General features: G+C 38.1%; 1 protein-coding gene across 1 annotated transcript in view; it reads left to right on the top strand.

Moving 5' to 3' along the window:
• Positions 1 to 21779: 21779 nt before the first annotated feature.
• FGF2 (fibroblast growth factor 2) overlaps positions 21780 to 22292 on the top strand; it is a 65265-nt gene continuing 64752 nt past the window's right edge. Inside the window, 2 exon segments of the mRNA XM_044913084.1 lie at positions 21780 to 22169; positions 22172 to 22292. Of these exon segments, the coding sequence (XP_044769019.1) occupies positions 21780 to 22169; positions 22172 to 22292 (511 nt within the window).

The following is a 22292-nucleotide window of genomic DNA, read 5'->3' as shown; positions in this document are numbered from 1 at the left end:
AAAGTTTTTCCTCCCCTACATGTGTCACCTGATATCTCAAAACATAATCAGGTTGGCTCCAGTAAATTCAATCATTTCAGTAAGTTTCTTAGTTATTTCAAATTTAAACTTGGTCGGTCATTCAAAAATTTTCCCCAACACCCCAGTTCTCCCAAAGTGACAACTGTTTGAGGGAGTGTTTTAGTTAGATTCCCTAGAAGTAGCGCCTAAAGCAGGGATTCTTCTGGAAGTGATTGACTGGGGGAGTGCTCTCAGAAGAAAGTTGTAAGGAAGTGAGGTTAAGCAGGACACCTCAGGAAGAAGCTAAGTACAAGGAGATTTCTGTTGAAATCTAGCCTCAGCCTGCCATCAATCCCTGAGTGCAAATGGCACCATTAATTTGACACCCCCCGAGGCAAGGGAGACAGGTTTTTGTACCCATGTCAGTCAGTCATTGTTTCCCTGGTTGGGATGGGGTAGAGGTAACCTCCCACACAGTTTTGGGCGGTTCCCTGATGAGGACAATTCTCTGGAGAAGGGTGGCTCCAAAAGGTGAGCTATTAAATCAGCCAACAGTCACAACAGCTGAGGCTGGGTCAAATAAAGGGGATTGGATAAGACCAACAGCATCTGCTAGAAGGGGCTTCTAAGGTATCCAAACATTAGGCCAGTGTTCTACATACTTGGTCTTCTCTCACTCTATCATGCAGCAGTTTGCACTTGTCAGCAGTTACTGACACCTGTGCCACATAGATGTGCTATTACATTGGTTCTCAAGTGGCTGTCAACAGAGACATAACTGAGAATTCTTCTGATCCCCAGATGTAGCCACTGTAGCACTTCTGCATCCTAGCCCTAAGAGCCCTACTGCCCCTCTCTTGCGCTTTCTCCCTCTCATAACCCTTTCATTCCTCCCAGGGCCTAAAAAGCACTGACTATGCTCTGTACCTTGCTGGATGAACAAGGTGTGTGAGGCTGCACCAAGCTTATTGCCATCCGAGAGCTACATGTTAGGACATGAGGCTCCCTAATCTTGGCATTCTGAAAACTTTTTGGTAGATTCTTTTTAGTTACCCTCTGGGGAATCAACCCCATCAGGAAGCAGGACATGCCCCTTTTCTGACCCATAAGCCAGCCATTTCCTCTGGGTCACTTTCCTCTCCTCTGCTGGGGCAATGCTTTTCTAGGCTGTGGCCTGGGTGATTCTTCATCTACTTTTTCTACAAGATATTGTTTCTGTTAAACTTCATTTGGGGGATTCTTTTTATTGATACTTAAAATTAGCCTTTTGGAACTAAAAAAAAAAAAAATCTTTTCTCTCTTAAAAAGCCCTGATTGTTTTTTCTTTCTTAACTATTATCCCAGCTATGGGTTTCACAATCTATTCTTGAAACACAAAAGCTGAACAGTAATTGCTTCTTTGTTTTTGCATTCCTGCTTTAAGAATTCTAATCCTCCTTGAGGCACTGGATGCCCCCAACCAAATTAATAGACCCTCTGAAACAGGGAGGTTTTCAGAAGAGAGGGCACAACCCTTCCACAGCCATGAGAGGCACAGAAAAATGCACGTCCCATCTTGGAGCCACTTGAAGGATAGGAAATTTGTTAAAGAGGAGGAAGTGTGTCAGAAAGGCAAATGGAAAATGAATGTGGAAAGAAGTTAAGATGAGAGTTTTTAGAAGTTTTAGTTTCATGCTCAGTAGGGGAAATCCCTAGATCACTTCACCTCCCCTAGGGCTACCCTCAGGAGGGCATGTCCAGACTTGCAGAATCTGAACCCTGGAGAAGAGAACAAGATGGAAAAGAATAGGAAGAGAAAGCATTTTAGAGTTGTTCAAGATATTTAAAATAGGCAGCAATGAATATTTGGCCTACTAATGCCTACTACTAGATAAGAACTTAAAAGACATGAGAATTTAGTTCAAAATATATGTGACAGCTAAATAAAAAGAGTAATATGGAACCAGTCAGAGGAAAATATTATTTTTCTTCATTCTAGGAAACACAGATGAAGAGGGAATGTTATTTTGGTTTAAAAACCAAAATTAATGGCATGGTTGAAAAGGGGCTTAGTACTTTATTTTTTTTATTTTTAAAGATTTTATTTATTTATTTGACAGAGAGAGACACAGCGAGAGAGGGAACACAAGCAGGGGGAGTGGGAGAGGGAGAAGCAGGCCTCTCACAGAGCAGGGAGCCCAATGTGGGGCTCGATCCCAGGACCCTGGGATCATGACCTGAGCCGAAGGCAGACACTTAACGACTGAGCCACCCAGGCACCCCGGGGCTTAGTACTTTAAATAAAAAGTACAACTATCCAGTGTCTTCCAGAAACTCACCCATGTAAGCTAAAGCTTGGCCACATAATCCTTCTTAGCTTCAGATATTTGGGTCAAAGAAATTTGGCAGAGGAAAAATTTTCCCTACCCTTCAAGATTCTTCTAGCTGGTCTAAGAATTAAACTCAATTGAGATAGGTTAACAGGAGAAAAAAAAACCAAAGTTTAATTACATGCTCATGGAGGTCCAATAATAAAACTGAGATCTAAAGAAATGACCAAGGCAAGCAGTTTTTATACTTTATAGACAAAGAAACAATAAGTGAGGAATTAAGATGACCAAGAAAATGTATGTTGGGAGCTCCAATTATTAAGAAATTCTAAACAAAATTTGGGCTGGGGTAGTAAATTAGTAAAAAATAACAAGGTTTGTTTATATAGCCTTTTCAGCTCCAAATTCCCTATCTCTGGTGAAAAGGATATCTCTTTACCTCCTGGTATAGGGAGAGTACCTTTCTTTTTTTTTTTTTTTTAAAGATTTTATTTATTTATTTATTTATTTGAGACAGAGAGAACGAGAGAGAGAGAGAGCATATGAGAGGGGGGAGGGTCAGAGGGAGAAGCAGGTTCCCTGCTGAGCAGGGAGCCCGATGCAGGACTCGATCCAGGGACTCCAGGATCATGACCTGAGCCGAAGGCAGTCGCTTAACCAACTGAGCCACCCAGGCGCCCCTAGGGAGAGTACCTTTCATGTGGGATATTTATTTCCTGTTTTTTGGAGACAAAAGGGACTCAGAGTGTCCCCCCCTGTACTGATGTTTCTTAAGTAACTTTTACTTCAAAATAATCAATATGCCAAAGTGGCACATTTTATTTTATTTTATTTTATTTTACTTTATTTTATTTTATTTTATTTTATTTTATTTGAGAGTGTGAGAGTGATCGGGGGTGGGGCAAGGGCAGAGGGAGAGCGGGGAAAAATTCCAAGCAGGTTCCATACCCAGCACAGAGCTGGAGCCAACACAGAGCTCAATCTCACAACCCTGAGATCATGACCGGAGCTGAAATCAAGAGTCATATGCTAAACTAACCGAGCCACTCAAGCACCCCAGCACATTTTAGGGCTGGCTGCCCTTGGCCCATACAGAAACATATGCAAAATTTTTAAAACATTTTTGTCTATTTATAAGTAAATATGAGTTTGTCTTTTACTATTTTGGCCTTTAATTGATAATTATCAGTCAGTCAGCTCTGAATCGGTTTATAGTAGATAATCATATTGTTAACATTTACTGAATGTTTATTATATGCACTTCACCTGGAATAACTCATTTCATCCTCAAAAAACCTGGTGAGATGGATACCATAGTATGCCCATTTTATAGCTGAGGAAAGTGAGGAAAAATTAACTAAGCAAATACTATGTACAGATACTATGTGCTTTGTATTTGGTATTTCATTTACTGCTTTAAAAAACAGCTATGAGGAACGCTCAGTTGGTTAAGCATCTGCCTTCAGTTCAGGTCATGACCTCGGGGTCCAGGGATTGAGCCCTCCATTGGGCTCCCTGCTCAGCGGGGAGCCTACTTTTCCCTCGCCCTCTGTCTCTCTGTCCCTCTGCCTGCTTGTGTGCTCTCTCTCTCTCAAATAAATAAAATCTTTAAAAGAAAATTAAAAATAGCTATGAGATTCGATTATTTTTCCTATTTTATAGACAAGGAAATTGAGACTCTGGTGAATTTGTTTTGAGGTGGTACAACTAGTAAGTGATGGCAGAAGGATTTTAATCCAAATCTACCTATTAAACCAATTCCTGGCTCATGTAATTTTGAAAAGCTAGAAACAATAACAGCAACCATTACTAAACAAGTCTTATCTCCTATAAATTTCCTAAGCACCTTCCCACAATTTACCACCGTTAGGATCCCAACCCCGTTTTCCTTTGTTTATTCACTGCTTCACAATTTATTGCTCTTTGTTAAAATGGTACATAAACACCCAGGTCTAACTGCCTTTTTGGGTTTTCATCTCTTTTCTGTGGAGCCCCTTTACACATAAGAATGTTAACATCAATGAAGAAACATACGGTTTTTCTCCTGTTAATCTGTTTTCTGTCAATTTAATTTGCAGGCCTCCAGTAACTAAATCTAAAAGGGTAGAGGAAGGGTTTTTTTTTTCTCCCCTATACTTGTCAGCATTGTGTTACTTGTATGTCCTGTTTTGGTAATAAGAAAAAAATAATAAAAGAAGTAATAAAAGAAAAGGCATTAAATGTGGTGGTGGGAGTATCAGAATATATACATATATAGAGATCCTTTTTTTTTCTAATTGCCTGCCTGTCTTCTCCCTTGCCTAAATAGAGTTGAGCAAAAGTTGAGCAAAACTCCTCTACAACGTACATGAACAAACAATTCACACAAAGACTCTTGGTAAATTATGTACATGAAGTACTTTACCACAGCAGTATTTGTAACAGTGGCAAAACACCACCTAAATGGCCTGAAATAGTGGATAGTGAAATGAAGTATACGCATACCAACTTGATGACATTTAATTCTTGAAATATGAATTCTGTAAATAATGGAGCAAGATAGGAAATTATAATGGTGAGTAAGGAGAATAGAAAATAAAAGTATTCGTAGACTATGATTGCAACAGTGCAAAAAGCAAAACAAAACAAAACAAAAGGACATTAGCCAATGAGCAAAATAAGAAGGGAGCACAAATAAAATGAGAATAACTGATGTCTGAGACCAGTGGAATGTGGATGAAGTCTTTTTTGTATTCATTACTGTTGTTGTCATACAGTTGCTTAAGTCATAGATGAAATCCAAGGTCTAGAACAGAAACAAATGGGTGGAAGTGGAAGAGGCAGCCATTAGGCAGTCCTTTAGGAATTTCGCTGTAGATGAAGCAGAAAATGGATAGTATCTGAAAAGCAGTGGTGTGTGCTGTTAAGGGAAGGGAGGGGCTTTTTTGAAGATTGGAAAAGGATCTACATGTTTTTATGCTGATGGGAATAATCTACTGAAAAGGAGGAAAAGTGATGTTGGAGAAAATTCTTTCATCCAGGGAGAGGAAATGTGACCCAAGGCTTAGGTGGGAGTCGGCAGAAGGCAGGTCAGGGGCCGGGTGGTGTATAGGAGAACAGATGCAGGTAGTTGGACGGTTATTTGACGGTGGGAAGGTAAAGAAATTCTATGCTGATTGATTCCATTATCTTCAGTAAAATAAGAAGCAAGCAAGGTGTCAACTAAAAGTGAGGGTTGTTGGAAGTTCAAGCAAAAAGAAGTGTGAAATGGTCTTAGAGATTGAAAGAGTTAATGGATCAACACAATATGGTCGGATTTCCTGAGAACTGAGGGTCTGTTCAAGGTTTGGGCAATAACAGGTCTTATTGATACATCCCATGCAAGACAATCTGTCTCAACTATATAATGGCAACGCTTTGCACACAGGCTTTCTTTTTTCTAGGACTTTTTTTTTTTTTTAAAGATTCATTTATTTATTTTAGAGAGAGAAAGAGAGAGAGCAGGGGGAGGGGCAGAGGGAAAGGAAGAGAATCCCAAGCAGACTGAATGTGGGGCCTGATGCAAGGCTTGATCCCATGACCCTGAGATCACGACTGGAGCCCAAATCAAGAGTCAGAAGCTCAACTGATTGAACCACCCAGGCGCCTCTCTTTTTTTTATGATTCTTAAAGAAAAGAGTTCAGTTTCAGTATGATAAGTTGATATTATACTCCCTTTTCATTTTATGTGTGAGAAGTGATGTTGAAAATACACTCTGAGCAGTTGTCTCAAAGTCTCAGCTTACATTTACTCTCTGAATGTTTTATCATTATACAAGAACATCCTCTAGAAACATCAGAATGAGCTGACCCTAGGCATTGCCAATACCACCCATCAGAAGCCATGACCTGTGATTTATGGGTGTGAATTAGATTGTAGATTCTTAAGAGAATTGATACCCCTCAGCAACTGCAAAAAATAAAAGAAGTCTGTATCATATTGCTTCATATGAATGATGTAATTTTGGTTTTTTTAATTTGATGGCTTTAAGTGAAGACAGGGCCACACAAATAGCATGACTAACCCCTCTCAAAAGTTGAGATACTTTTTGCAGCCTACACACTGATGTCATTAAGAGTACTTAATACCAGTGATGTAGATGTGATTGCACACTGGAATTTATTCTAAGTGCATCAGGAGATGGGGAAGAGAAATGAATAGGGAACTCTGAGGGAAAACAAACACATTAAAAGAAAAAATAAAGTTAAGACTAGATAATTGACCAGAAAAATGATCAGTGTATATTTTATCTTTTGTTCCTTTAAAAATATATATTATATGGGGAACACAATGAGCAGAAAAGAACAGTTAAAAAGTAAATGTACCTGACTGGGATTTCCTTTATATTCCCCCAAATGTCCAGCTCATAGAGACTTCTGTGGTCCATCTTTGTGCAGAGATGAGACTCTTTCCCTTCCAGACTAAAAGTTAAAATTCCGGATGTTTATAGCCTAAAGTTATTGCCTGTGAATCTGGTAACTTTACCAGAGAGTGTTGCTTTGAACATTGTGTTTTAGGCACTTCTCGGATAACATTGAAATGACTGTGCCTTACACTTGCCACATTTAAGACTAACAAATCACAAAACCAAACCAAACCAAAAAATAAATGTCCAATAAACCCATGAAAAAAGTGTTCAATTTCTATAATAACTTTAAAAATCCAAATTAAACCAATAGTGAACTGCTATTTTTTTTATGTCAAGTTGTTCAACAACTGTATTTAAGACAATACTGAGATAAAGAGAATGTAGAAAAAGAGAGATTCCCACCATGCTTTTGGGAAAAGTATAAATTGACACAACTTTTTCAAACCAACTTGATAAAATGTACCCAAAGTCTTAAAATATTCATCTATTCCATCAAAAGTACTATTGAGTGTTTTGTATATCAAGGACTGGAAATCACATTCTATCAGTGAATTTACATAAATAATTACAAGAACAAAATGAGTCTTGTGAAAGGGAAATCAAAAGGAAATAAAAGCAAGGAATTAATCCTAAAAAGTAACCAGCATGATGCAATAAAATATAATTGGAACAGTGAGAACTACCTAAGTATCCACAGTGGATTAAATAAATTATGGTATATCCATGCAATGGAATAATGTGATGGCATGAAGAACAAACTTACAGGAAAATACTTAATGACATATAAAAATGTTCATAATATATGGACAAATGGATAACAGTGGTATAGAAGAGTGTTCAGTATGGCCCAATTTTGAAAAACAAAACAAAACTATCTATATATCTCTATCTTTACCCACTTATCTCAGAAAGATGTCCCAGCAAAATGTTACCAAATGATAACTGCTGCAACAATATTTTCTTCTTTCTGCTTATTGTCATGAACATTCTTACAGTTGTAAAAAAAATAGTAACAAGTATTTAATTGAACTCAGGGTAACTGATATTTGCAAGAGAAGACTTAAGGAACATATTAATCAGCCACCCTTCCAAATTATCTAAAATCTGGCCTAGTTTAAATAAGATCAACAGAATACAATGTTTCTCCTACAGAAATGCTTTTACAGAGTTGTGACCGAATGTTGAATTCAGTTTTATTAAGGCATTCTGAAGAACATTTTCTTAATCTTAGGCAAAATTACAGTCAACTTACATTGATCCTTATGTTACTCACTGCTCATTTTATAAGGAGCCACTCAACATGTTTGTAAAGAATTCATGCCAGGAAAGCCTACTTTCCAGTGAGTTTTTATCAAACAACACAGATTTTAGAGCATGTCTTGCTTTTGTTATTACCTTGTCTGCCAGGAAGATCAGAGCTAAATTCAGTGATTGATTAATGTAAAGATCCAGCCCCTAGTCCAGTTAGTTCTATCTGCTTATTTTTATAATTTTGAACTCTGTCTTTTCATAGGCAAATTACCTCAAATTAGTTTTCAAAATAGACATGCTAAGTAGAGAGATGTAGAATTGGAAACTAGTACTCTTTTCCTGTTTGTATATGTGCAGAATGCTAAAGGGTTGTAAAATAGTTGTCCTTGTAATAGTCAAAATGTTTTTCCTGATTTGCTTAGCCTTTTGCATGGACAGTGAAAACATTAACTTTAGCTCAGTCTATTTGAATTGCAGTGGTTCTAAATTGAATCTACACTGTAATTTCATTTCTTGATGAGTAAACTACTGGCCAAAACATTAGCCTTTCAGAAAGCATAATGTTCTAGAGAATTTGAATTAAGGAAATACATTTTTAAAAATTTATTTTATTTTTATCTTGATTCCGATATAATTAACATACAGTGTTATATTAGTTTCAGATATACAATATAATGATTCAGCAACTCTATACATTACTCAGTGTTCATCATGATAAGTGTCCTTTTTTTTTTTTTTTTTTAAGAATGAGAGAGAGAGAACACATGAGAGGGGATAGGGTCAGAGGACGAAGCAGACTCCCTGCTGAGCAGGGAGCCCGATGCGGGACTCGATCCAGGGACTCCAGGATCATGACCTGAGCCGAAGGCAGTCGCTTAACCAACTGAGCCACCCAGGTGCCCCCGATAAGTGTCCTCTTAATCCCCTTCACCTATAATGAAATGCATTTTTCTATCATAGAGGGAATATTGAGAAAATATTTGAAGTTTTCAAGTCTAGTTAACTCCTGTTCCAGCTTTTTTTTTTTAATAAATCATTACTCATTCTGTCTGTATTTCTTTTGTGAGAAGACCTTAACCTTAAGAATACTAATTTGAGATAAAATTTTGTTTTCTCCCAATGACTAGGGGCTGCGATGTTTAAATGACCTTCTTCATCCCAGGGAATGACTGCTATAGGTCAGCCTTGAAATCATTGGCTGAAGAGTTACAAACAAAGTCATAGTTTTGGCTGAGGTTATAGTAAACTTGGACTACAGACAAAGCTGATGCTTCCTCACTGATGAAAGAAAAAAATATTCAATCCTGTCCTCTGAACACAAATAAACACTGGCTATACCCAGCCAGTTTTGGTGGGTTGGAGTTTATAATATTTCTAAATGTGGTATGCATTGCTGTTTGACCATATGTGGTCAGGTTAAAGTTAAATGTTTGGGAAGATTTCTGGGAAAATAGAAGTATTTCCAAGGAAGGAGAAAGAATCTTAGAACTGAAGAGATGAAAGAACCCTATTCTTGGTCTATTCCATTCTTTTGTATCCAGACAGACTAACAAAGGAGGAGTCTATAAGTGGACACTATATTAGGAGAACTGCAGGAAAAGTGTTCTTGTAACTTCCTGCTGTAATGCACCCTAATTCAGTCTTTGACTAAAAGAAGCTGATGACAAGTGGGAATTTGCATGATTACCACAATACATGATTATGGTAATCAGAATTGCCCTGTCTCAAAAACCATCTGTCTTATCAGTGTCCCTTAAAGAAGTGAATGTTCCAGATGTGATCTGTTCAAAGTTCAGAGAACTGTAACCTCTGATCATCTGGTCACTAAACATTTTAGCTTTTCTTGGCAATTATTTACCCTCCTGGTTTCTACTAACCATGTGTTCTTATAGGGAGATAGGGAGTGCAGAAGTCATCAGAGAGCTGTCCCCTAGAATCCCACAGGACATAGCCAGAGATGACTGTCACACAGCACCTTTACTTTCTGCACCCTCTGCATTTACTTTTGTGTGTGTGTGTGTGTGTGTGTATGTGTGTTTAAGGAATTTCGCATCAAATTCTTATATTTTTCTTACTACATGTATTATAAAATAAGTTATTTAAATGGGAAAATAATGCATGTAATATATGCATATGGTTAAAAAATCAAGGAGCACAAAAACAAGACAATTGAGAAGTCTTTTGTAGTTTCTAGTCCCCAGTTCTCCCCAGAGACAGGCATTCCTGAAATACTCTGTGCCAAAAAAAGCATATATATTGTGGGTGCATGTATGTTTTCCCACCATGAAAATGGAAGCACACTATATACATATACATGGCAGCACACCTTATATTTTTCACTTGTTTTCCACTTTTCAATATTTCTTGGAGATCATTCCATAGCCATACCTAAAGATCGACTTCATTTTTTAAAAAACTGCAATAGTTCACTACAGAATTGCATCTGGTAGTGATAGGCTCTGAAAAAAGTATTTATTAAATGAATGACTCTACCATAATTTCTTTTACAGGCCCCTACTGATACCCCCCCCTCCTCCAATCCCAGCTTTTTTTTTCTTCTGTCCCAGCATGAAGCCCAACAAGAGATCAAGACCTGAGCTGAAATCAAGAGTTGGATGCTTAGCCAACTAAGCTCCCCAGGTACCCCTGATAACCATTTTTATTGCTTAATTCCAGGCTTTTGCAACCATAAGCAAAGCTGAAGTACGTATGTTCGCACATCTTTGGACACATGTGTGAATATGTTGGTAGGATAAATTCCTAGAAAAGAAACGCTGGGTTAAAAGGCACACTTATTTCAAATTTTGAATGCTCTTGCCAATTTGATCTCCCACCAGCAGTGACAGAGTGCCTGTTTCCTCCTGTTCTCTAATGCTATATATTAAACTTTCTTACTATGTCCATCTGAGAAGTAGAACAGTATCTCTCATTCTAGGTTTAATTTGCATTTCTTTTACTCACATGTTTGATATTTCATTGATATATTTTACAAGATTATCTATGTAAATATTATGTGCTTATCTATATATTTTGTCTTTCTTTTTCTATGAACTACTTGTTCATATTCCTTTGCCCATGGGTCTTTTCCCGGTGATATTTAAGGTCTCTTTATGATTTAGAAGGTTCACTTTGATGTCATGGACACTGCATATCCTCGCAGTTTGTCATTTATCTTTTGAGTTTGTTTAGAGCAGGGACAACACCGGTGGTGGGTACTTGCACTAAACCTACATAATCGAAGGCTTCATTCATAGCACTTTCCCCAAACCAAGGAGCAGTTTGTCTCAAAGGTAAATTCAGGTTCCCACTTCTTTCAAGGTTGCTTTAAGATGACAGGTTTTTTGTTGTTGTTTTCATTTTAAAGTCCCAACTGGGAGCCCTGTCCATTCCCACGAGCCCCAGACTCAGGGTGCCATCCCAGGCTGATAGAACAATGAGTCGCAGAGGCTCCCACATGCACACATCCCCTCAGCTATCAAGCCCTCAGGACTGTTGGACAGGCCATGCCATAGCCTGCCGGGATTATCTTGGGAAAGCGTTTCCCGCCCTGCGCCCTTGTTGTGCAGGTTTGAATGCTGTTTCCGGTCAGCCCCCGCGTGGGACTAGTGGCCACCTTGATGGGTTCCCAGGTGTCTCCCATCTCACACAGCCCAATTCAGGCCCAGCATCTAAGATAACAGGTTTTTCCCTCTTAGTTTTGGCACATTAAAAAAAAAAAAAAAAGTACCTTGAATTGAGGGTCAGGATGCTCCTTTAATGTCAAAATAAAAACAAATGGACAATGAAATTAGTATCTGAGCAGATTACACAGAAGATAAAGAATAACAGGGCCTTCAGGTAAAGGACCATCTTTGTAATATATTTATTACTAATAACAATTTTTTGAATGGAATTAATATAAGGATGGCTGAGCTCCTCCCTTGATTTGCTAGCTCTTCCCATGTAATTCTTACTCTAGAGTTGAGCTAATTAAAAAATATAGACCATATGAATAAACCTATTCCTTCTAGCATCACTCTCTTTAAAAAGTAAAAGAACAAGTCTTTGTGGTTGTCCATTGGCCCTCAGGAAAGCCCCAAAGATAGTTTAAGAGTAAAAGACATGATGTTTTAATTTTTCTGAACTTAGGGGTTGAACTTGGTGGGAAAGTAAAATCAAAGAGTCTAATGAGAAGAGACTAGTTACTTGATTAACAGAGTCACATAGATGCCTGAAAACAGTGAATAACTAGGTTGGCTATTTAGTTAGAGTGACAATACAATATTTAAGAATAAAAATTGCCAAATGTACCATAATTAAGCCTTGGCTATTTCAGAAACCTTCAGGTGTATGTTGTTTGTTTGTTTGTTTTTCAAAATCAAGAATACAAAGTCAACTTAAGGCACAGAACATTATTCTGGTGAGATCAGGATCTGCTACCTGGGCATAAAAGGTGAAGAGTAGCTTTTTATTATCTCTTATGGAAAAAAATAGAGTGGCTCACTCTATTATATCACAGCTGATAGTCATAATGATGACTTGAGAACTGATAAAATTATTTTTGGTGAACAAGGTTTTAGAAGATAGTCATTTCTGCATTTTAGTGGGATTTCATAAGGAAATAATTTTAATGTGGTTTCATTAAAAAACAGTTAACATTTAGAGTTCCACAGTCACTGACCACACCCATACATAATGTAGATGAGGAGTGGTTTTCAAAAACAATTTTTTAAAACGAAATTAATGCATGCATTCATTTAAAAATATTTGTTCAGGCCCTGCTTAGTGCCACAAGGCCCAAGGATACAACAATATTTAGGGTAGAAAGATCCCTCCTTTAAGGGATCTTGTGTTCTATTGGAGTAAAGGAACTGATAATAAATAAGGATACAAATAAACAAGATACAGTTTTAGATAATAAGTTTTCTGTGATAGGGGCGCCTGGGTGGCTCAGTCATTAAGCGTCTGCCTTTGGCTCAGGTCATGATTCCAGGGTCCTGGGATCGAGCCCCGCATGGGGCTCCGTGCTCGGCGGGGAGCCTGCCTCTCCCTCTCCCACTCCCCCTTCTTGTGTTCCCTCTCTCGCTGTGTCTCTCTCTGTCAAATAAATAAATAAAATCTTTAAAAAAAAATAAGTTTTATGTGATAGTCAGTAGCCAGAGGTTATTTATATATAAAATAAAAATAATTTGACCACCCAAAATAATGAGTACTAACATTTTAATATATCTCCTCCTAATATGTGTTGGGAGTATCTATATGGCTACATAGAACACATTAGTTTGTATGAATACAACATGATTTATTCAAATTAATTTGTTCACTTTTATTTAGCTGGTCTCTCATTTTTCTCCATTAATAATCAATGTTATAATGAAACCAAAGTTGCTACCATCTGTGATTTTTTTCTTTAAATTTCTTGCACCAAAATTTGTTGGCTCAAATGAAATTTAATTTCAAAAATTGAAGGACTTGATGCACATACTTTTAAACTGCCCTTCTAAAATGCTACAATAATTTATCCTCCATCCATCAGTTCATGAAGTCTCCAGGTCACCTAATTCTGTTTTTTTATATGCACCCCTATGTTTACCACAGCATTATTTAGAATAGCCAAGATGTAGAAGCAACCCAAGTGTCCGAAGGCAGATGAATGGATAAAGATGTGTTATGTACACACACACACACACACACACACACACAAATGGGATATTAGCCATAAAGAAGAATGTAGATAAACCTAGAGGGCATTATACCAAGTGAAATAAACCAGAGAGAGAAAGACAAATACCATATGATTTCACCCATATGTGGAATAAAAAATAAATAAATAGATAAACAAATACCAGAAACAGAATCATAAATACAGAGAACAAACTGGGGAGGATGTTGGGGGGGCCAGGTGAAGTAGGTGAAGGGGATTACGAGGTATGAACTTCCAGTTATAAAATAAAGAAATCATGTGGATGAAAAGTACAGCATAGAGAATATAGGCACTAGTATTTTAATAACATTCTATGCTGACAGACAGTAACTACACTTACCGTGATGAGCATAGTGTAATGTAGAGAATTGTTGATTCACTATATTGTACCCCTGAAACTAATGTAACACTGTATGCCAACTATACTTCAATAGCAGTTCACCTCATTCTTGAAAATACTGACTAATATCAGTTCTTTTTTTCTCTCAACTTTAGGGGAGAAAGTTTTCATTTTTATTCTAACATGCATGTTTTTATTTGTTCTAAAATGTAATTTACATACCATAACATTCACCATTTTAAAGCGTACAATTCAGTGTGTTTTTAGTATATTCATAAAGTTGTGCGACTGTCACAACTATCTAATTCCAGAGCTTTTTCATCACTCCAAACAACCACCACAAACCCATACCTACCGCAGTTACTCCCGATTTCGCTCTTCTTCTAGGCCCTAGTAACTGCTAATCTGCTCTGTGTTTCTACGGATTTGCCTAGTCTGGACATTTTGTATACACTACAATATGTGGGCTTTTCCATCTGGCTTCTTTGACATAGCATAATGTTTTAAGGTTCATCCATGTTTTGCATGTATCAGTACTTCCCTTCTTTTTATTGCCAAATAATATTCCATCGTATGGACATACACATTTTGTTTACCCATTCACCAGTTGATAGACATTTTGGGTTGTTTCTACTTTTTGGCTATTATGAATGATGCTGCTATAAACATTCATTGACTTATTTTTGTGTGGCCATATGTTTTCATTTCTTTTGTATATATATGTATGAATGGAATTGCAAGGTCATATGGTGACTCTGTGTTTAATTTTTTGAGGAACTACCATACCAGACTGTTTTCTACATCATTTTTGTGTTCTCATCAGCAATGTGCAGAGGTTTCAATTGTTCCACACCCTTGACAACACTTGTTATTTTCTATTTTTTAAAATTATAATGATCTTAGTGGGTGTGAAGTAATATCTCATTGTGGTTTTGATTTACATTTCCCAATGATTAATTATGTCGAACATCTTTTTATGTACTTATTGGCTATTTTTTTCAAAGAATTTTTATTTATTCACTTGAGAGAGAGAGAGAAAGAGTTAGCAAGAGCATGAGTGGTGGGGAGGGTCAGAGGCAGAGGGAGAAGCAGACTCCCCACTGAGGGAGCCCGACGTGGGCTCCATCCCAGGACCCTGGGATCATGACCTGAGCTGAAGGCAGATGCTGAACCTACTGAACCACCCAGGTGCTTCTGGCTATTTTTATACTTCTTTAGAGAAATGTCTATTCAAATACTTTACCTACATTTACTTTTAAAATGGGTTGTCTTTTTATTGTCGAGTTGTAAGAGTTCTTTATATAGTTTAGAGACTAGATTCTCATCATACATATGATTTGTAAATATTTTCCCTTATTCTCTGGGTTCTTTTTCATTTTCTCAATAGTATGATGCACAAAAGCTTTTAATTTGGATGAAGTACAATTTATTTTCTTTTGTTGCTTGTATCTTTAGTGTTACATCTAAGAAACCATTGCTGGGGCGCCTGGGTGGCTCAGTCGTTAAGCGTCTGCCTTTGGCCCAGGTCATGATCCCAGGGTCCTGGGATCGAGCCCCGCATCGGGCTCCCTGCTCCACGGGAAGCCTGCTTCTCCCTCTCCCGCTCCCCCCGCTTGTGTTCCCTCTCTCGCTGCGTCTCTCTCTGTCAAATAAATAAAATCTTTAAAAAAAAAAAAAAAAGAAACCATTGCTAATCCATGGTTGCACAGATTTACACCTACGTTTTCTTCTAAGAGTTTTATAGTTTTAGCTCTTACATTTAAGTCTATGATCTTTGTTAATTTTTTTATATGGTGTAAGAGGTCCAAATTCATTTTTTTTTCACATGAATATGTGTTCCAGCACTATTTGTTAGAAAGACTATTCTTTCCTCATTGAATGGTCTTGACACCATTGTTGAAAGTCAGTTGATCATAAATGTCAGTTTATTTCCTGACTGTCAATTCTATTCCTTTGATCTATATGTTTATCTTTATTCTAGTACTATATCATCTTGTACATTGTAGTTTTGCAGAAAATTTTGAAATCAAGTCTTTCAACTCTGCTCTTCTTGTTTAAGATTGTTTGGGCTAGGGGCACCTGGGTGGCTCAGTCGTTAAGCGTCTGCCTTCGGCTCAGGTCATGATCCCCGGGGTCCTGGGATCGAGCCCCGCATCGGGCTCCCTGCTCAGCGGGAAGCCTGCTTCTCCCTCTCCCACGCCCCCTGCTTGTGTTCCCTCTCTCGCTGTGTCTCTCTGTGTCAAATAAATAAATAAAATCTTAAAAAAAAAAAAAAAGATTGTTTGGGCTATTCTGGGTCCTTTCTGTGTCCATATTAATTTTAGGGTCAGCTTGTCAATTTCTTAAAAATAAAAGAAGTTGGAAATTTTGACAGAATGTGTTTAGTCTGTAGATCAATCATCTTAACAATACTAAGTGTGCCAATCTATGAATACAGATGTCTTTCCATTTATTTACATCTTCTTTAATTTCTTTCAAACAATTTTAGTTTTCAGTACACAAGTCTTGAACTTTTTGGTTAAATTCATTCCTAAATATTTTATTCTTTTTTTGATATTATAAATGAAATTGTTTTCTTAATTTCATTTTTAAATTGTTCTTTACGAGTATAAAGATGTACAATTGATTTTAATATATTGATCTTGTACCCTGCAACCTTGCTGAAGTCATTTATTGACTCTGATTGTGTATGTGTGGGTGAATTCTTTAGGGTTTTCCATCAGATCATATTATCTGAAAATATGGTTTTATTTCTTCCTTTGTGATCTAGATGCCTTTTATTTCCATTTCTTGCCCAATTCCCCTTACTAGAGTTTCTACTATAGTGTTAAGTAGAAGTCATGAGAGTAAACATCCTTCTTTTGTTCCTGTTTGTAGGAGGCAAGTTTTCTTTTCTTTCTTTTTTTTTTTTTTTTTTTCTTTTTTAATTTTTTTTTTTTTTTTTTTTTTTTTTTTTTTTTACTATTTTAAGTATCATGTTAGCTGTGAGTTTTTCATAAATGCCTGTATCAAGTTGAGGAAATTCTCTTCTATTCCTAGTTTGTTGTGTGTTTGGTTTTGTTTTTATCATGAAAAGGTGTTGGATTTTGTCAAACATTTTTAAAATGTCCATTGAGATGATCGTGTTTTTTTATCCTTTAAACCTTTAAGCCCCTATTAAAATGGTGTTTTACTTTGACTGATTTTGCTATGTTTAACCAAACTTGCATTTCTGGAATAAATCCTACTTGGACATGTTGTATGATCCTTTTTCTATGTTGCTAGATTCTGTTCGATAATAATTTATTGAGAATTTTTGCATCTGTATTCAAAAGGAATATTGGTCTATAGTTTTGTATTCTTGTGATGTCTTTATCTGGTTTTGATGTCAGTAAAATAGTAGCCTCTTGAATTAGTTAGAAAATATTCCATCCTCTTCTATTTTGTTCTTGTTTTTGGAAGAATTTCTGAAGGAGTGGTGTTAATTCTTCTTTAAACATTTGGTAGAATTCACCAATGATGCCATTTGGTCTTAAGCTTTTTTTCTGTGGGGGGGGTTTTATTAGTTGACATGCAGTTTTTATTGCTAGTGACACTAAAATTTTATTTTTACTGTTGTTTCTACTTGTTACTTTTTTCTTTTTAATTTTAATTCCAGTATAGTTAACATACAGTGTTATATTTGTTTCAAGTAATAGTGACTCAACAATCCCATACATCACCCAGCGCGCATCACAAGTTCATTCCTTAATCCCCATCACCTGTTGACACTAACATTTTAGAATATATTGTTTTCATTTATAATCCTTTTAGGTACATCTGAAATTTTAATCCTTGCATTGATCTGTCACAGTGTTTTATATAAAATAGGTGTATACAGGTATTCCCCACTTTTTGAAAGTTCACGTTGTGCCACTTCACTTTTGTGAAAGACCTACATTAGTACTTGTTTTAGTAAGTGAAAGAAATCTGAAGATGATTTTCACTTTCACACAAAAAAGCACAAGTTGAAGACCGCACTCTGCATTGGTTTTGCAGCAAGTCATTATAGAGGCAGTGCACACCCCAAGCACCGAGATTGGTGCTGCCAAGCTCCTTCCCTGGAAACTGTACACAGTAGCTCTGCATCAAGCCGCCATAGCTTTGAGCTCTGTGAGCATCCGTGCTTTATCTCCATTTATTTTGTGCATGTATTAGCAAGATGTGTCCTAGGGTATCAGAAAAGGCTTTACAAGGTTATTTTTTTGGTCTGGGAATACCCAAAAAATTTTCCACATACCATAGTGGTAATTGCTTCTTCACTTTACATCATTTTGACTTAACAAAAGGTTTCACAGGAATGGTCTACTTTTGGATAGTGGAGGAAACCTGTAATACTTTTGAATAGTGGGGGAAATCTGCAAAGGGCAAGTTTTTCCTCATTACTCTTATTATTTTAAAGGATATTTACTTTTTAAAAGGTAAAATCATAACTGTCATACAGGCAAAAAATGAATATTAACATTTATATCTTATAAAATATAGAGTTGATATCTCATTAATTCATGAGGAAACCATTAAGATGTGACAACAGGTTTGAAAAAGCATTCAATGAGCCACACATCTCAAGGCAGAAGGAATGCTGAAGTGAATTTACGGATAGATGCAGAACTAGCTTATTCCGTAGGTAGAAGAGGTATATTCATCAGAGTTCTCCAGAGATAAGAACTACTAAGATATATAGATATATAGAGATGATAGAGATATATCAGAGATTTTTATAGGATCTGGCTTACGTAGTCACGAATGTTGAGAAGTTTCATAGTCTGCCATGAGCAAACTGGAGAACTAGAAAATCTGATGGTTTAACTTCTTCTGAGGCTGAAGGCCTGAGAACCAGGAATTTCAGTGTTTGAAGGCAGGAGAAGATGGATGTCCCAGCTCAAGGAAAAAGAGAAATAATTCACCATTCCTTCACCTTTTTGTTCTATTCAGCCATCACTGGATTGGATGATGCGATGCCCACAGCATTGGTCAGAGTGAATCTTCTTTACTTGGTCTACTGATTCAAATGTTAATCTCTTCTGGGGAAACACGTTCACAGACATACCCAAAAACAATGTTTTACCAGCTCTGTAGGCATATCTTAGCCCAGCCAAGTTGACATGTGAAATTAACTATCACAGAAGGGAACTCAATGTCCTTCATTAGATATACTTCACTTGAGTGTTACTGGTTAATGTATTAGTTTGCTAGAGGTGCCTTAATGTAATGCCACAGACTGGAGAATTTAAACAATGGAAATCTTATATTCTCACAGTTCTGGAGGCTGGAAGTCCAAGATTAAAGCCCTGCAGGTTTGGTTTCCGGTGAGGCCTCTTTCCTTGTCTTGCAGACAGCAGGCTTTTTGCTGTCCTCATATGGTATTTTCTCTATGTGCACACTCCTGGTGTCTTTCCTCTTTATATAAACACACCAATCCTATTGGATTAGGACCCCACCCTATGACCTCATTTAATCTTAAGTATCTCCTTAAAAGGCCCTATCACCAAATATAGTCACATTGGAGGTTAGAGCTTCAACATAGGAATTTGGGGGAGAGAGGGACAAAATTCAGTCCATGATAGTTATCTACAATTTACAAGAGTTGTAAAGTTGCTCAGACAATGAAAAGTGTAGAGACCCCACACTAAGATACCTAGATGATGCCTAATTTTCAACTGAAGATATTTCCTTTGAAGATATTCCATTGAAGATATTTCCATTGAAGAAAGTCATTTACATTTTCCCCTACAATGAAAAAAAAAGTATTTGCTATTCTTATGTTTATTTATCCAAATGAATTTTACAATACTGTTGTATAGTTTTTACAATTGTGCTAAAATTTAAACAAGTATGGTTTAAAATTTTAAAACATGGTGAGAGGAATTTTACATTGGTATTTTACTATATGTTTCTATCCAGGAACATTTGAGGGTTTTGTTTGTTTGGTTGGTTGGTTTTAAGCTCTCATTAAATCTTTGCAGTTTTCATCATTTGGGTTCTGAACAATTCTTAACTTCAAAGTAATTTATCTTGGTATTGTGAGGGAAATTCCTATTTCCTTTATAGTTTTTAAAATAGTTATCACTGGAAGCTAGTGGTTTTTAAAAATAATGAGTTTTGTACCCATCATCTTACATTTATTTTTATTTTTACATTCATCCTTATAGCTGGGTAAATTGAGAATGTAAGTAATTTGACTACTCATGGTTCCAGTAAGAGCAAATTGATTGCATCTAAGAATAGTGTGTCTGTCTCTGCATGTGTACAAGTGTGTGTTGGGAGGGGGCTGGGTAGGAACTTGAGACAACTATCTTAAGGATGTCTTCTTGGAATTAACGCTATTTATCTTGGAGACCTAGATTCCCAGAGCTGGATTAACCATTTCCTGTGATATGGCCTCTCCTGGTTTTGGAAGGAACTAGCAAACAAGGGTTAATTGTACAAGTAATGAAGTTCCTTGAGATCCGTGGTCCATTAGCATACAAGTTACTTAACTGCATATAGCTCTTCTCCAGATTCTGGATACTACTGTTAAAAAAAATGTTTTGATTTAGATTTTATTCCTTTGCTCTTGGAATACTCAGCTTTCTCTGACACAGAGTTCCAGGCTTTTTCAAGTCTACTTAAGTCAAAGTAAGTGGCAACCTCACGAGTGCTACAGTACCATTAAGCATTCCCTGGGATACCTACAGAGATCATCTGGAAGGGATTATTTGTTTCAACAGATTTTCAATGCAGATAAAACCTGTCCATTTTGGAGAGAGAGGTCAGAGAACATATACCAGCCCAGGGAAGAATATGCCGGGTTTTAAAGCTCCAATCGGTTCATACTTCTATTTAACATCCTAGACAGGCATCTAGAGTTACACCCCTCCTGGAGACTTAGGAACAAATGCTTTCATCTTTTGATACACTGATCTTTTGAAACCAAACATGGTCCTAAATTGAGGAACACTGTACTCTCACATCTTCCAAGAAGCTTTCCCTAACCCCAGCCTACCTCCGAAATTGAATTACCCCTTGTCTGAAATCTTACACCACCTCATTTTATTCTTCTATGGCCTTGGCCCCGGCTCCATTTGTGTTGTTCATGCTGCCGATCTTACCTCCCGCACTGTGCAGACAAGATCCTGCCTGATTGGGCATCTCCCACTGCACTTACCCAAATGCTTTGCATATAGGAGACGCTCAAGATTAAGAAATTTTCAGGATGGATATTTTGCTAATCTGTAGTACCTGGAATTTTCTACTGAAAATTACCAACGTCCAATTAACTTCAATTTCGTAGTTTGGGATTTTCAGAAAACTACGCCCCCCCTTCAAGAAATGCCTAACAATTTAACCAGGGCTAGTGCCAGTTTAGGAATAAGACATTATCAACCCACTTCTATCACATAAGGATTTGAGGCCTATCTTCATCTTTCCACGTTGTCTAATTCAAGTTAGGGTGGTAAAAGAGAACCTTTTTTCTTTTAGCAGTCTGGTCTGCTCCCCTTCTCTGGCCTCATTCTTTCCTTTTGTTAGTCAATGACTTCAGCCTCTGCCTTCAAGTTTAACGGTTTGTGCCCCACGCGCACCCCCTCGTCTTTTGGTGATTAGAGGTGTTCAAAACTTATTCTGACACAGAATCCTCCCTCATTTCCGATTCCTTTCCTTCTTGGGGGTGGGAAGAGTTTCTTCGCTTTGAAACGCTGACAAGGAAAAAGAATGGGGGAGAAAGTTGCATTTAAACGTTTCAAAGTTGAGTCACGGCTGGTTGCACAGCAAAAGCTCCGCAGTGTGGAGGAAGACTAAACGTGGCTTGGATGGCGCAGGGTTGGGCTGGGGCGACTTCTGGGGAACGTAGCCGGGGTCGAACCCCTAGAGTTGCGGAGGCCTCTGAGGTCGCCTCGCGGCTCGCCCTCCGCACCTCCCCCGGCCCCGGCGGCGTTGGGCTCCCCGCCGGGACTGATGTCGCGCGCTTGCGTGCTGCGGCCAAAGCTTCCGACCCAGAGGCCGGCCCCAGAAAGCCCCGAGCGAGTAGGGGGTGGCGCGCAGGAAGGGAGGAGGGCCGGGGGCGTGGGGGGGTGTGGGTATTCGGGGGTGGAGATGTAGAAGATGTGACGCCGCGGCCCGGCCGGTGCCAGACCAGCGGACGCGGTGCCCGCGGTTGCTGCCGGATCCCGGGCGCTGCAGCTAGGGCAGGCGGCCCTTCCGAGAGCGGCGGCCGCGGAGATACCCGGCCCTAAACCCCAGCTCCCGAGCCCCCCGGCGCACCGCGCACTCGGACAGCCGGAGAGGGGAGCGGCCGAGCGGCTCGAGGCTGGGGGCCCGCGGGC

Source organism: Neomonachus schauinslandi, chromosome 2 (assembly GCF_002201575.2).
Source record: "Neomonachus schauinslandi chromosome 2, ASM220157v2, whole genome shotgun sequence".
Lineage (NCBI taxonomy): Eukaryota > Metazoa > Chordata > Mammalia > Carnivora > Phocidae > Neomonachus > Neomonachus schauinslandi.
This window is presented reverse-complemented; position numbering and strand designations above follow the sequence as displayed.